The sequence below is a fragment of the Dromiciops gliroides genome, chromosome 3 (assembly GCF_019393635.1).
Source record: "Dromiciops gliroides isolate mDroGli1 chromosome 3, mDroGli1.pri, whole genome shotgun sequence".
NCBI classification, from domain to species: domain Eukaryota; kingdom Metazoa; phylum Chordata; class Mammalia; order Microbiotheria; family Microbiotheriidae; genus Dromiciops; species Dromiciops gliroides.
The window spans coordinates 118,142,928-118,160,250 of record NC_057863.1 but is presented as its reverse complement, the minus strand read 5'-3'; the positions used below and the strand labels follow the sequence as shown (position 1 = coordinate 118,160,250).

At 34.1% G+C, this 17,323-nt stretch overlaps 1 protein-coding gene across 2 annotated transcripts in view; it reads left to right on the top strand.

The window, feature by feature from the left end:
* KLHL1 (kelch like family member 1) overlaps positions 1-17,323 on the top strand; it is a 556,455-nt gene that overhangs the window by 230,746 nt on the left and 308,386 nt on the right. For both annotated transcript variants that reach the window (XM_043997789.1, XM_043997788.1), the window contains one exon: positions 1,039-1,235. In XM_043997789.1, the coding sequence (XP_043853724.1) occupies positions 1,039-1,235 (197 nt within the window). The remainder of the gene's footprint in view (positions 1-1,038; positions 1,236-17,323) is intronic.

The window sequence follows — 17,323 nt, the reverse complement described above, 5'->3', positions numbered from 1 at the left end:
CTCTCATTTCTGAACCCTCATAACACTTCGTTTAAATAATTCTTATGCACTTATCATATTAATTGGTGCTATACTTATTTGTGTATATGTATTTTCTTCATTATTTTGTAAGCTGAGGCCCACACATTTATATTCTATTGTCACTGTACTTTGTAATGATTTAGATTCCATTGTCACTGTACTTTGATTATTTTAGGTGCTCAGTATTTATTTTTTGAATTATGCATGTATTAATGAATGAATATCCAAATCCTGTACTCTTCTTCTGGACTCCTACCCTTGCATCTTTTAAGAATTATTCTATTGGGGGCTAGGTGGTGCAGTGGATAAAGCACCAGCCCTGGATTTAAGAGGACTTCAGTTGAAATCTGGCCTGAGATACTTGACACTTACCTGCTGTGTGACCCTGGGCTAGTCACTTAACTGTCATTGCCCTGCAAATATATATATATATGGATGTGCTACAATAAAACTAAGTTACTTTGATATTTTGATGATATGGATTATAATGTGGAAAGTGATTTTTGAAAGGGAATCAATAGGATAAAAAAATTGAGAACCACTGATCTTGGAGGTCACAGTCCAAGGAAGAAGAGACATTTTGACTTCCCAGTGGAAGGCACTCCCAAACTTTGGATTCAGATAAAGTAAAATCAATTGGACAGGCCAAGAGCCTTGTGTTCAAGCTTATGTACAGCCAGATGATTTGAAGTTCCATAAATTCATACTCAAAGGTCTTAAACTGAGTTCATGCCTTTCTTTAAATTCTAAATTTTTAGACAGTAGTAGCTACTGCTAGAGTGGCTAATATTCTTATAATAAATGCTAACTCCTTTTGGTTTTGAATACTCATTTCCCTTGATCAATTTAGGGTAAATGATTCTCAGCAGTACTAGATTAATAAATGAAATGTAATTTAGATATCTTGAGAAACAGAGAGAGGAGAAGAGACAGAGAGAGACAGAAAGAGAGACAGAGACAGAGAGAGAGGGAGACAGAGACAGAGAGAAAATTTCATGAGTCTCTACTTATTTTCAGGTTGTCTGGAACTAAAGGAAGACACTATTGAAAATCTTCTTGCTGCTGCTTGCCTTCTTCAGCTTCCACAAGTCGTAGAAGTGTGCTGTCATTTTCTCATGAAGCTTTTACATCCATCAAACTGTTTAGGGATCCGAGCATTTGCAGATGCTCAAGGGTGTATTGAACTCATGAAGGTGGCCCATAGCTACACAATGGTAAGAAAGTCTTGCTATATATGTCTATAATAGAGAAATACTGTAACTGCAGATGTAAGATATTCCACAATTTATTGAATAAACTACTACTGTTATTTAATGTCATATAATATATGCAAAGGTCATAGTGACTGAAATTCTGGGTTTGGATGCAAGAGGACTGGAGACAAATTCTACCTTTAACTCTTACTATATGTTTGATGCTGCATATAAGTCCTATGTGCTTAAATTGTTTTCTCCACTATTTATTTATTTTATTTAAAATTATTTAGAATTTTCCTCATTACATGTATGAAGAAATTTTCACGTCGATTTTTAAAACTTTGTGTTCCAAATTCTCTTCCTCCCTATCTCCCCACCCCCCTTAAGAACTCAAGCAATTCTATATGTTATACATGTGGAGTCATGCAAAACATTTCCACAGTAGTCAGGTTGTGAAAGAAAACAGACAAAAAAACTTTAGAATGAGGAACTAACAAAAAAAATTATACTTCAATCTGTATTCACATACCTTCAATTCTTTCTCTGTAAGCACAATACTTTTCTATCCTAATCTCATCCTACAATTTGTTCAGCCTGTCCCCAGTTGATGGGTATCACCTCAATATCAAATTCAAGTTATTTTCCCTATATACTTTAGATACACACACACACATACATATGTGTGTGTATATGTATGTGTATATATATATATGTTTGTTTCTTTATTTACAGTCATAAATGGGTTGTATTGGTAGAACACATTCTGGTCTGAAGAGTTTCTTGCATTGATAAAATCACAACCCAATGGCATGCAATATGTACACTATAACAGTCTATTTTCATTTAAAAACCATTGTATAATGAATGTTTTATTGTTATTTGATCAGATATATTTATAAATGAATCTTTTTCTATGTGTGTATATGTATATATGTATATATGTGTGTGTATGTGTTTGTACAATCCTTCAGACACATATATATGTAGCTTGTTCATTTAAGGTGCCAACAAATCTATGTGTATTTTATTCTGTTTTCCATGTTATTTTTAAACTATGACCATGTGTTGTGTCTGAGACTTTGTGACCCCATGGACCATATCACATCAATATTTTCCATGGGGTTTTCTTGGTGAAGATACTGGAGTCATTCCCCCTTTCCTTCCCCAGTGGTCTATATGTTTACTCTTCAGTAAATGGTGTTAATGAAATTTGGTTCCATATTTTCATTGTGTATTAGTTACTTCTTCCATGATGGTATAATTATCACAGTCTTATATACAACATACTTTTTATTATTATTATTATTATTTACTATTATTATTTATTAATACTTATTTATGAGATAAATATTTCCTTTCCAGGTAGGTTAAAAATTAGAAATCTTGTTAGAAAAATTCCCACTAAGCCAAGAAGAAAATCTGATTTATACCAGCTTTATATTTGACTAGCATTGTACAATAGAAAGGTTTTTTTATTGACAAATTGCTTATGATCAGACAGTATAATACTCTTCTAATTGGTATTTTAAGTATACTTTTGAGATTATTTCAGTTTCATTCTGTCCAATCCTTTAAGAAGATTACGGAAATAAATTAAAATATAAAAATAGGGGATGAGATACAGAATTTATAATTCCATTGTTAAATCCTACTATAGAAATCTTCTCAAAAAAGATAGTCCCAGTTTTAAAATTATATAAAGCATTTAAAATCAACATAGCTAAGCATTTCATCAGCTAAAATATAAAAGTCCAACTACATTCTTTTAATTATGTATGTTTTAATACAATTAGCAAGTTCTGCCTTGCCAAGCTAAAGAATAATATGGATCTATAGCAAAGGGAGTTGATGGTCCCTTCTGCTCTAGATTGAAATAATTTGTTCAGTAATAAAAATGTTTTCCATGCAGCTGTCTGAGTTGTTAAGCAGTTTACTGAACAGTAACTACTATTCTTTGAATGCTCAAAGATGTGTACTCTATAGAAGCATAGATGTTCAGTGGCTAATATGATAACCATTCTCACTACTGTGTAATTTATGGGTTGTGTCTGGGAATGGGTATGTCCTCATATATTTGCTCAGAAACCTTATGGAATAGTTTTATCATCTTTCAAAATGTGAAACTGTAGTTCCTCTTTGATGGTCTCTTTTATCTTAAAGAAAAATTTTCTTTGACCCTTTTGGACCCTTCTAGAATGACTGATCTCTACATGCTATGTCCATTTCCACATTTTCCTCTAAATCCTTGGCTCTCTGAAATCTGGCTTCTCACCCTACTATGATATTAAAACTTCTCTTGAAAAGATATCTTTTAAACTACTTCATTCAGAAGTCTTATCTCATTTCTTGTTTACCCTTGCCTTTCAAATATATAGTATACTCTTGGTTATCACCTTTTTGCACCTTTCTTCCCCTTTCTGGTTAATTTGATTATATTTTGAAAATTCTTCCTCTATATTCTGAAGTTCCTTCCCCATCTATTTTGCTGATTCCAATTGTTCCTATTAATTCCTGAATATAAACATTCCTTAAGAATCATTCCCAACCCTCTCCTCTACTTTTTACACATCATTTTCCTACAAGATCTCACATATTAGTATGCATTCAGTCATGACCGTTATGTCAATTACTTAAGTATCTATATTGGGCAACAAACTAGGTGGAACAGTGGATATAGAATGGTGGGCCTGAAGTCAGGAACACTCATCTTCCTAAATTCAAATCTGACTTCAGATACTTACTAGCTGTGTGACTCTGGGCAAGTCACTTAACCCAGTTTTCCTCAGTTTCCTCATCTAATATATGAGATGGAGAAGGGAATGGCAAACCACTCTAGTATCTTTGCCAAGAAAACCACAAATAGGGTCACAAAGAGTTGGACATGATTGAACAACAACAACATGAGGGAAACCTATACTGGCAAACATTTCAGATAAAATTCATTAGCAAGTTTCAAATAAATATACTTTAAATTAATTGATGTTGTGATATGGCCACAAAAAAGCTAATCTATCTTAGACTGTATTAATAGAAGTCTAGATCAAGGGAGATAATACTATAATAAACTTTGCTATTCTGAACACATCTTGAGGTCTTGAGAATTATAACATCTGTTATAGATGACTAAGAGGTAGAGAAATTCTCGGAAGATTTCAACAAAATCATCTAAACTGAAGTATTTAGTGGGTAGAGAGGAGATGGCAAAAATTGTTCAGGGTAAATGTCTCAGAGGAAAAGAATAAGACATGATAAAGTCTTAGAGATTACTTGAAAGCCTCCCATTCAATTATCATGACTATTTTTTAAAAGAAATTCAACCCAATTTATTTCTTCAAGCAGTTATTAAGTTCCTATAATATATGAGAAATACTGTGCCAGGTGCTAGAGATACAAAGAAAAAAATGAAATAGTTCTTATTCTTGAGGAATTTATGTTATAAAGGGGCACACAACATTCATAAAAATAAGTAACTATTACATGTGCCAAGAGCAGTTGTTTTAGACTATAAAACTGTATGTGAATATATGTATATGCACATATATATGCATACATATGTGTACTGTATTGTGCTATATTGTGTATATATGAATATACATGTGTATTATGTATATATGCATATCTATCCATAAGATACAATTATTTTCTGGTATTCTTTTTGCAAATGCTTCCCATGTTCACCACAAAAGGACCTGACCAAAACCCATTATATATTTCTTGTTACCCTTTGATTTATAATTAAAACCATCTCTGCCAATTCAATTCCTTTATTTCCCTTTCTAAGGAAAACCAGAGTAGCTGCAAATTCCTTTTGTCTTCTGATTTTATTTATAGTGAAAAATGTTAAGATTGCTATGATTTAGTCCCTAAAGTAGAATGCCCACTAGTTTATAATTGGGCAGTCATTTCTCATTTAGAATACCAAAGCTAAATTAATGATTACAACTCTCCTAAACATGTGTGACTCTTAGATTGAAAGCCCTTGAAGTCAGGAACGGTGCCTTGTTCAACAAAGCTCTAAGCAAAGGCACATCAGATAGTACCTTGAATTTAGCAGGTGCTCAATAAATACTTATTCCATTTATTTGAAACATAAACACAAACACACACACACACACACACACACACACACACACACACACACAGGCAAACATATGCCAGAATCATCTGACTCCTAACTGTGCCTATCAATTCTTCAGTGTAAGGATGAAAAGACACTAGAGAAATGTTCTAATAATCTTGATTTGAATTACAGAAAATATAGGGAGATTATTGCCATGAAGGAATATCTACTCTGAAATTTATTTTTCCCTTGGCTTGTTTTTTGGTTGTTTTTTTTTTACATGATGCAAAAATATATAATTTTCCCTCTGGTAGCTATTTGATTTGTCATAAAAATCATTAGTAAGACTTCAATAATATAAAGTTCTGTAATGAGTAGGGATATTTGTAAATAAGTAAAGAATAGTTCTTGACTTATGTACTTGGATTCAGGAATGATTTAGGTTCAGAAAAATTAACTATGCTGCTCTAGCATTATGAGTGTGTGTGTATTCTTTTACAAATCAGTCTATCATGTATCTGTCTATCCATCTATAGATGTGAATGAAAAGAGACAGGAACAATATTTCACAGAGGATAAAACCTGTTTCAGAGTCAAAAAGACCTATTTCCAAGTCTGCCCCAGACAAATACTGGCTCTGTGACCCTGAGCAAATTGTGTAATTTCTCAGAGCTGAAGGCACTCTCTAATACTATAAATTGCCGAGAAGGCACAGTTATTTATTGGTAGAGGGAATTTGTTCATCAGATATTCATTACTCCAATGAAATCTGAGTGGCAACTATATTTGGATCCTCTGAAATACTTAATGCTTGTGGCCATTTGATATTATCTCATATCACATCATAACAGACTTTTAAGACTTTGAAGAGACCTTAAAAGTTATTTAGTCCAATCTCTGCCCCATGTTGAAATCCCCTCTCTCATATAACTCAAAGACCATAAAACAACCTATATTTGAATATATCTAGTATTTAAATCTGAGTTTTACTTCCATTCCACCCATATCTTTCCATCCACAAACTTATCCCTCTGTATTATACAGTGCTACAGGCAAAGGGAAGGGGACCCTGCATTTCTGTATGGACTGTGAGGTAATGGTGGGGTGAATAAAATGTGATCCAAGATGAGAGCAAAGAGCTCCAAAGATTTCAACTTTTATCCATTCTATTTTCTTACTTTCCCGTATGACTTTTGACTTCAATTTCGGTTCTGTGCCACCTTATGGCATATAGCATTTACAGTGCTCACCTTAGAGATGGAAGCAATTTTAAAATTGCTGATTTGGGGCTCTGGACCTCCCCACAAAGGAGTATCTATGGAAGAATCTATTGTGCTATTAGTGGAGAATAAAGATTTTTTTGAATCAGTGTTGCTTTCTAAAGCTGTCCTTTCAAAGCCAGGCGGCACTAACAAATCTTATAGGTAGTTCATTTGATCTTCATGGTTATTTCAGCCCTATGTGAAAAAGAACATAAGGTTTATTTGTGTGTTTTCTTCCCAAGATTTATTTTTAAAATGTATTTGTCATTTCTTATTCTCACTAGGGCTGTTTGGAAAGCTAACCCTGTGTCTTAACTTTCCTAATAAACTTTCCTAATAAACCAGAAATTGGATTCTTGGGCTCAGTACTCAAACTGATGAGACTATAGTTCCATCAAAGTATTTGTGTACAGATTTCTGTGTACCATTATCAAATTAAATTATATTTATAGTATAATAGTTTTATGATATTTTCTATTATCATGTAATAATTTCTAATTATTGGATATGTTTACATCTTATCATGCTAGCCTATCTGGTGTTCATCTTAACTTTATATATCTCCTGACACCTCTCAGTATGTTCTAGATATAGAAAACAATGAATACTCTAATACATTAAGCTTTTTGGTACATTTTACTGAAGTGGAAGTAGATAAGTGAAAAGAAAAGGGATTTATTTCTAAATACATCAGTTTTATTCTTCCTTTTCCATTGTTTTCTTTTTGTCCTGCTATTCTCATCTGCAACTGAGTAATAGATATTAGAATAGAATTTGTATAATAAACTATATTTTCCTGTTTGTGTTTTTCAAATTATAGTCATGGATAGAAAAGGCAAAATACTAAGCATTTAAATTTTATTTAGTATTCCATATGTTGTACATTTTCTCTTATATTTTTAATAAGTGAAGATAGTTTTTACTGGAAATTGATGACAATTTTGTCTAAAAATCATAATTTAAAAATATATGATATATGAAATAAATGAAGATTGTTTAACAGTATATTTTTGTTTTCCTTTGCTTTTTTGTTTTGCTTGAATTGAGTTTATGATTTTGTTAGCACAGGGAATTTCTGTGGAGAATATTCTTCTACTAGTGAAGATCCATAGAGGAAATTCAACATGGGGCAGAGAATGGACTAAATTATTTTTAAGGTCTCTTCAGACTCTTAAGATTTTGTTCAATTCCTTGATTGCTCTAAACCAATTTCCTTCATTGGAAAGAAATCTAATTTCCTGTAATTTTCACAGATTTTTGGTTTTATCTATTAAAGAATGTCTAAAGCCTCTTTATAGAGACATTCCTTCAAATATTTAAAGAAATCTATCATAGCTTAATTGTTTGCTTGTTTCATTTAATCTCTCATTCTATTATTTTGGGGTAAGGCAGGTAGAGTAGGGAGGATAGGGATATTTTACAGAATGTTTGTTCTGACTTCAGTTAATCAATACTCTTTTTTTTAATGTTCTGTAATCATAGTGTTAGAAAGTTGACTCAGTTTCTGAGAATTTAAATGATTTGACAAGAGTCATACAGACTGTGTGTCTCCAAAATGGGACCTGAATTTAGTTCTTCCTGATTCCAAAGTTGTTTCTTTATCCTTTATGTAGAACTGCCCCCCATCTCTGTCTCTTTGTCTGTCTGTCTGTCTGTCTGTCTGTCTGTCTCTCTCTCTCACACACACACACACACATACATATACACACAATAAAGAACAAAAAATATGGATTTGGCAGAATCTTTTGTGTCAATAAGAAATGAATTTGGTCCATTTGTACGCAAAATGGCTCAAAACAGGCCTCATAGAAAGGGAAAAGATACAGATTATTAAAAAATAAATAAAATAACTCAAATGTGAAAAAATAGGTTATTCACCTTTAGAGTCATTCAGAAATTACATCAACACTGCTCAAATGAAATGGTTAAAGGTTGTGGTTCTTTTATATTATCTTATAATATAGAATCATAGAATCTTAAGAGCTCAGAGAGACCTTAAAAATTGTTTAGTCCAATTTCTGTCCCATGTTGAAGTTACCCCTGACAGATCATCATTATTTTTGAATATTCCTAGTCATGGAGTCTTCACTAATAATGCTATATATTAAAATACTTTTTAAAATTAAGTATGCTTTGGTAACTCATCTCATTTGATTCTCACTACAACCTTCTGTGGGAGGAATTATTATGCACCTTTATAGATGAGGAAGCTCATAGTTCAAGTAACTAATCTATGATAACATAATGTTATGGAATTTATTAATTTGATCATTGACAATGCTATGCTAAGGTGTAGTAAAAATCCAGCAATTCAAACAATTAAAGAAGGGAATCCAGAATTCCAGACCAGAGTCCAGAGCCCAGTTTTCCAGACCAGAATCCAGCTTCCTCCTGATGACATCTTACCACTTCAAGAAGACAAGAGAACTCAGAGACTTTATATGAACAGTTTTGTTTTGTTAGTTTTTGTTATCTCCTTCTGTTATTATATACCATCTGTAACATGCACTCTTTGCAGGGGCCCTCCCTCTGCAAGACCAATGTCAAAGCATTGTGTTCATGAGGGACTGCCCCTCTGGACAAAACTTTTCTCTCTCCTTTTTTCTATATTGATATTAACATATTATTAGCTAGCATAGGATACTATTTTTGGCTGTTTCATTGAGCAAACTCATTCGTTTTTTCAAATGAAACAAAGTGGGAAATGTGGTGAAAAACCGGAAGTTTTAGCTGAATCATTTGAGAGTTGAGCGCATGCTACTGAAGCGGCTTTTGAAGGACCTCCCTTTTAGGGTGGAGTCCGCGATGAACTTCTGGCACACCAGCTTAAAGCTGAGGGTGGAACGGAAGTTCGGTCTTTCTAGCTTTTCAGCTTACCTGTGGCGGCAGGCGCACGCATTTGGTGTTCAGTGCAGGTTCTTAGCCTGGCAGGCAGTTTGGGATTCAATGAGTTTTATAAAGGAATATAGACTAAGCTTAGATCTAAGATTATTCCTTTGTATTTCTACTTTCCTATTTACCTAATTTGTATCACCTTTTGTTGTCTAATTAATTCCCAAACAATAAAAACTAATCCCTCACTGATTAAAGCTCAGAGGCTTCTTTTTCTTAGTGGTCTGGGAGATATATAAGGGGAAAGTTAAAAGGGGGAGTTTAATGCTGGTATATCCAATTTTAAATCTCACAATAATAAGTGATGGAGCTAAGTTTTAAACCAAAGTATTCTAACTCCAATTCAAGTGTTGTCCCTCTCCACTATAGCATATCATTTCATTACCACATGAGATTATCAGTTTATTACACAGCTCTAAAATATCCTTCACTGATGAAAAATCCACATTCCTATAATCTTCCCTCATTCTATCCACTGGAAAATGTCTAAGGTTACTTTGGAGAGACATCCCTTCAAATGTTTAAAGACATATATCATGTCTTTATTTTTAGTTCATTTAATCTTTCATTTTATGACTTTAATGGGAGGGGAGAGGAGAAATAATGAGAATATTTCAAAGAATTAATTGTTTTTCTTCTGACAATTCAGTTAATCAGTATTTTTTCAAATACTGTTCTAGAAATGAACATAATATTCTAGGCCAAGTTTGATGAAAAATACATTGGCATTTTTTACCTCTCCAGATCTAGGCACTATGACTCTATGCAATCTTAAATTTCATTAGTTTTGTTAGTAATTATGTCAGTCACACTGTTGGTTACTATTGATTTCATAGTCACCTAAATCATAGGTCTTTTGCACATTTCTTGTGAATATACAAGAATTCATTCAATCGTATCCCTAGACCCTATTGTGCCTGAAATATGGAAGCAATCAATTAATCAATGAGCATTTATTAAGTACTTATAATGTTCCAGCCACTGTGCTTAGAAAATGATTTAATATGAATTTTTGTTGTCTTCTCCAGTCAATCCTTAGTACACAATTAAAAAATATTTCATGACTTTATCCCAAAAAATTCCATGATAGGTTTATGTCATAATTACAAGATATAAAAATAAGTCTGAATCATTTCTTTCCTCTCTATTATTAGACACCCCTTTTAATTCACTTTTTTCAAGTAAAAACAGTTTATTAACAGTAATGCATATAACTTATTTTTAATAATAAACATTTTTATTTATACTTTTGAGTTCCAAATTTTATCCCTTCTTTTCCTCCCCTCCCCTTTCCCTGAGGTGGTAAGCAATCAGTTATGGGTTATACATGTGCAATTATCTAAAACATTACCATATTAGTTATTTTGTACAAGAAAATTTGAGTAAAAGAAAAAAATGAGAGTGAAATAGCGTGCTTCAGTCTGTGTTCAATCAATATCAGTTCTTTCTTTGGAGGTGAATAGTATGTTTCATTATTACTCTTTTGGGATTGTCTTGGATTATTGTATTGCTGAGAACAGTTAAATCATTCACATTTCTTCATCAAACAATATTTCAGTCTCTATGCACAATGTTTACTTGGTTCTGCTTACTTCAGTATACATCAGTTCATATAAGTCTTTCCAGTTCTTTCTGAAATCATCCTGCCAAGCTCACAATTTTTTTGTCATTCTCAATTCACACTCACCCTATGTATCTTATGTTGCTGAGTCTCATTGTTTTTACCTTCACATCTCTCAATCAGATCCTATTTGTATTTTGACTCCCTCACCAGAATGTGAGTTCCTAGAAGATAGGGACTATTTTTTCCTTTATTTGTATCACCAACACTTAGCACAGTTCCTGGAGCATAGTAAGTATTCAATAAATACTGTTATCACAACCCTTCAGACCTCATCTTCTATTATTCCCTTACATTAATTCTCTATCCCAGTTGCCTGTCCTTTTTACCCTTTACCCTTCAAGGCCCTTATTCATACCTCACCTATTCCAGAAAGCCATTTTCTTTTCCTTTTTTTTTTTTAATCATAAAAGTAGTTTCTAGTTACATGTAGAGATAGTTTCCAACATTTGTTTTTATAATATTTCTAGTTTCAAATTTTTTTCCCTCCTTCCCCTCCCTCTCTCCTCCCCAAGACAGCAAGCAATCTGATATAGGTTATATATGTACAATGACATTAAACATATTTCTGCATTAGTCATGCTGTAAAAGAAGAATTAGAGCAAAAGGGAAAAACAAAAACAAAACAAAACAAAATAGAAATAGTATGGTTCAATCTGCATCTAGATGCCACGGTTCTTTTTTTTTTCTGGATTTGGAGAGCATTTTCCATCATGACTCCCCTGGAATTATCTTGGACCATTGTATTGCTGAGAAAAGTCAAGTCTATCACAGCTGATCAACACACAGTGTTGTTGATACTGTGTACAATGTTCTTCTGGTTCTGCTCATCTCACTAAGCATCAGTTCATATAAGTCCCTCCAGGTCAGAAAGCCATTTTCACTAGTACTGCTGGCCACAAGATCTTTCCCGCCAATTAATTTCTGTAGCTTGTGGGCTTAGAGAGCCACATTTTGGTGATGTGTTGGAAAGTATTACTGTTCAGGAATGAATAGCATACCTCTGGGCCCAAGTTCAACATTTGGCAAAATAGAAAAAACATCCATTAACCAGTTTGATATGGGGGAAAGTGGGGTATGGGTTGGGGTTCTTAGGAATTCCTCTTTAAAGAATTACACCCTCTTGCACAAAAAGTAGTTAGAATAAGGTGGTAGTTTATTTAGGAGCAAGGGAAGGGAAGGGTTGGGGGGGAGGGAAACCATGAAAGAAATCCTTGGATTTCTCATGGGGAGATTGGCACAAAGCACGTGGCTCAGAGGTACCAAACTCCTTAATTCACTTTTAAACAAATCTTAATTGAGTGCCTAGTATGTGGAAGGTGCTTTGCTAGTCATATGGCTGCTACATATTTGGTAAGCATACTTGATATGTTCTCATTAAAAAAGTAATAGAAAATGTCAAATGGAAAAGCATAAGGGCAACTAGGTTGTGCTGTGGATAAAGCACCAGCCCTGGATTCAGGAGGACCTGAGCTCAAATCTGACTTCAGACACTTGACACTTACTGGCTGTGTGACCCTGGGCAAGTCACTTTACCCTCATTGCCCCTCAAAAAAAAATGGAAAAGTATTAACTATATATTTCCAAGGTATGTCACTAGAAACTGTCTTCCACAAATCCATTAATCCACATTCTTTGTGTATATTTTTCCACTGAATCCACTCGTTATGCAGATCATATTTTTTTCCATCTCATATATAGTCTAACAAGGCATTGTGGCATAATGAAAAGAGCATCATGGCCTTAGGAGTCAGAAAAACTTGGTTAAACCTTCCCATAGATTTTTATCAGTTTTGTGACCCTGAGGCCTTAGCTTAAATAGTAAACTATTTATAACTTAATATTCATTCATGGAAATAGTTGCCCTACCAGAAATTCCCCACATTGATAAATATTATGAATCCTTTTCAGATATTCAGGCCATCTTGAAAAACTGAAAAATCAAGGTATACTATGTCTATAGAAATCTGTAAAACCTATTAACACATTTTTTTTAAAGGACAGAAAAAAGTGGATTACTTTGGAAATCTTTCCCCTTCTTTCAGATTCCATGCTGGCTCCACGTGACTACCTCTCTTTATGTGCTCAAAAATCAAGCTAGTAATCAAACTATTCTAGAATCATTCCTAGCATTACCATCAAATCCTTTGGTCCAGAAGCTAAACATTCCATGCACCCCCCCCCTCTTTTTTCAAAACAAGCATTTGCCCATCTCTGTATTATCTTTTCCTTTTTCATTCTCCATGGTTCTTTTTCTCACTTTATTTAATCTCATTTTCTTTCTGCATTTTGGGATATGATTTTTGGAGACCTAGAATCCAATCTCATTTAGGATTAGTAGGCCAAATATCTAGAGCTGGAAAGAAGTTTACAGATCATCTCTTTCATGGATGAGAAAACTGAGGCCCATAAAGGTTAAAGTATTTGCTAAGGTCAGAGAGATCATAAAAAACAGAAATGGAAGTTCAACTGAAGTTCTGTGCCCTGGCACTAGAAGTTCAACCTTCTTTTGACCTATGCAAAGGAGCTACATAAACTCTTATACTGCTTCACATACCCTAGGTTTCAATTTCTTTTCACATTTTCAGTTTTTTAAATCACTCTCTTTAGTACACACAGGATAAAAACAAGGATGGAGTGCTTCTGTTTTTTCCTCATTTGTTAACATTATGGTATTTCCCTTGGTAGTAGGGTTACTTTTTCCTAGTTCATATTCTTCCTCCAACCATGACTCTTAAAGAATACTTTTTTGTTGCTTTTAACCTTTATTTCAAAAGCCTCAGATAATTCCATGTTTTAGACTTTCTAAAGTCATATTTAGTCATGCTAATTTTTTATATTCATATTTTATTATGAGACCTTCCTTCTGTCTTCCTTTATGCATCAGCTTCCTATACACTCATACCAATTTATCAAAACCATTTCTTTCTTTCTTATCAAGATAATTTAAAATTGTTTTTTTTGGAGCTGCATTATTTTAGAGCATCCCTTCTTCTTTAGAGTCACCTTACATTTAGATTCTCTGATCTGTTGATACCTAATTTAGTAGTAGTCATAGAATCAAGCAATCAGCCATCATTGAGACCACTTTGATTATTATACAATTGAAAAACAAAACCAAACATAACAAAACAAAAGAAAACTGAAACCTTCTGAGCTGAAGTGGTTTATCTAAAGTCAGTACTCAAACCAATCATTCCTCATTCACAGACCTCCCACTTGTTTTTGTTCAGTTGTTTCAGTCATGTCTGACTCTACGTGACCTGATTTGGGGCATTCTTGGCAAAGATAATGACATGATTTGCCATTTCTTTCTCCAGTATGTTCCTATTTTGTAGACGAGGAACTAAAATATACAGGGCTTAAGTGACTTAGCCAGAGTAACATAAGTAGTAAATATCTGATGCCAAATTTGAACTCAGGAAAATGAGTCTCCCTGATTTCAAGCCCAGCACTCTATTTACTTTTCCACCTAGCAGGCCAAGCCTTCCACTGCAACATGATTATTTACTTTCTCTTTACTATTTTGAAACCTGGTACATTCCTGACAATGACTAATATCATTTTACTTGATTACTATTAACTCTAATCTTGACACACTTTCACCTGAAGTTCTAATTACGTTAACATCATTGTCCAGTTCCTTTCTTGTCAGGAATTAAATACAAAGCTGTTGTTCAGTTATTTCAGTTGTGTCTGACTTTTTGTGAACCCATTTGGGGTTTTCTTGGCAAAGAAAGCAGAGCAGTTTGCCATTTCCTTTTCTAGCTCATTTTATAGATAAGGAAACCAAGACAAACAGGGTTAAGTGACTTGCCCAGTGTGACACAATCTAGCAAGTGTCTGAAGCTGGATTTGAACTCATGAAGATGAGTCTTCTTGATTTCAACCCCAATGTTCTATCCACTGTCCCACTTAAATACAGAATAGCTATCTTGTTATTCCTTCTACACCCTATTAGATGAAATAGTCATTGTTTTAGTATCATTGAGGTGACCCTCCAGTGCCATCTCTTTCTTTGATTCACTTTTGTAATTTATGTTCAAGAGCTTTCAGCTGTATTCTTATAATTTACAACAGAGGTTGCAGCCATACCAAATAGACAGATGAAATGCACATAGAGTACATCTTGATGGTTTCCTTTCCTGGAGAGTAGGATATGAAAGCATGTGAAGAATTTGTGATTTAACTAACTAATATTTGGAAATCCCAAGGTAAAAAATCTCTTTACCAATAATGGAGATTGAAAATCCTTTGAGAGGGTGTTTCAACCATAATTTTATAGAACTTGTCTAGCACTGTTTGATTTTTTTGGAGGTTTACTATTTATTCTAGAAAATAATTTGGGGGCAGCTAGGTGGCGCAGTGGATAGAGCACTGGCCCTGGATTCAGGAGGACCTGAGTTCAAATGTGACCTCAGACACTTAACACTTACTAGCTCTGTGACCCTGGGAAAGTCACTTAACCACAGTTGCCTCACCAAAAAAAAAAAAAAAGAAAAGAATTTGAAGTCCATCAAAAATTGTGCTACATCAGCTTATTTATGGGGCTTCATCAAGCACCCCAATAGACTAAAAGTACATAAGAAGGGGTTTGCTTCACTCCTGAAAAATCCCTAGTATTCCCCAAGAGAATGTAATTTCCTTCAGCACATGTAGTATTTCAGTTTTTGCCTTTGTATCATGAATATCATTTACAAAGTAGACACTTAAAAACTGTGTTGAATTAAACTTAATTTCTGACTTTTGTTTGGAGTTTGTTTTATTTTTTTTTTTCCTTTTTTATTATTTATTTGATGCTAGTCTATTTCTTTATCTATTTGTTTTTGACTCTTTTGGAACCTTACCTAATTACTTGTTGGAGGTCAGTGTAAGCCACCCTGATATGAAAAGTCTGAACATTCATGTGAGATTGTTTCTTTGGAGAACATTCAAGGCCTGGACACCCTTGGGAAAATATAAAGAGCTAGAGAAAGCAATCAGCAAACAGACTTGTTACTGTGAAAGTCTGTCTAGATCCTCAGAGAACTTTGCAAAATTGGGTACATAAAGCAATTTTCCTTGAGGCACCTTGGTTTGATTTGCAGGAGTTGAAATATTTAAGGGGATGAAGGGAGCCTAATCAACCAGATACAGTTAAAGAGATGAGACAATTGTTCAGGACTTTTGAGTATATCTACAGCAGCTGTTTCCCCTTAAACCTCATTGAGAGATTTGAGAACATCAGAATCTGGGTTCTAGTTCACTTATTCAGACCTCATTGAGAATTAGTGACTAAGTCTCAGTATAGCTATTGTCTTTTTGGTTTTTTTTGTTTGTTTTTAATCTGTTTTGGCTACTATGAATCCTAGTCACTCCTATGTATTGAGCCTCTGAAGGAAATCAGGGAATCTATTTCAGACCCACTTGAGTCAGACAGTTAGAAGAAGCTATAACAGAACTGTGGGTGAAAAGCCTGTATGTCTTCATTGCCTAATTCTCCTACTCCCTACTATTAATGACACCCTAGGAGAGGCAGAGGCCCTTTGCAATTATACATATCACCCCTGCTGCTTTAGTCTAACTAAAGTCTAGTAGAAGAATCCTAGAAAGTTGTATAGGATGCATAGAGTTTAGATTGCCAGAAGTATTAAGTGTCAAAGACAAGATTTGAACCTAGGAGATCCTGATTCCAGACATGGCACTTTATCTACTATTATTCCTTACTACCTCTACAGAGAATACAATATCCAACCTTACAACCCTTATTTTCTCAGGACTGCTGCATCTGAATTGCTTTCCTCCTGGGAAAGTCCATTCATTTGCTTTTGCTCTGTATCTGTGGTATACTAAAATATAGTCCCAAAGAAAAACACTTATTATACACTGCTCTCCTACTTAGCTAGATTGACAGCCTGCCCAATTGTCTTGAGTTGGGAGATGGAGTGGGGAATTTGGGGGGATATGTTATACTCTCTAGGTTTAACTGGTTCCTTGCTTTTTTGTTGTTATTTTTGTTTTTGTGGGGCAATGAGGGTTAAGTGACTTGCACAGGGTCACAAAGGTAGCAAGTGTCAAGTGTCTGAGGCTAGATTTGAAATGAGGGCCTCCTGAATCCAGGACCAGTGCTTTATCCACTGCACTACCCAGCTGCCTCCTCCTTACTTTCTTTATGGCTCAACTCTGATCCTCCTATCCCTTCCCTAAACCTCTTCTGGGTTTTTAACACTGAATTTTTAGGACTATTTTTACTAGATAATAGTTATTAATAAATATTAGTTTAATTAATAGA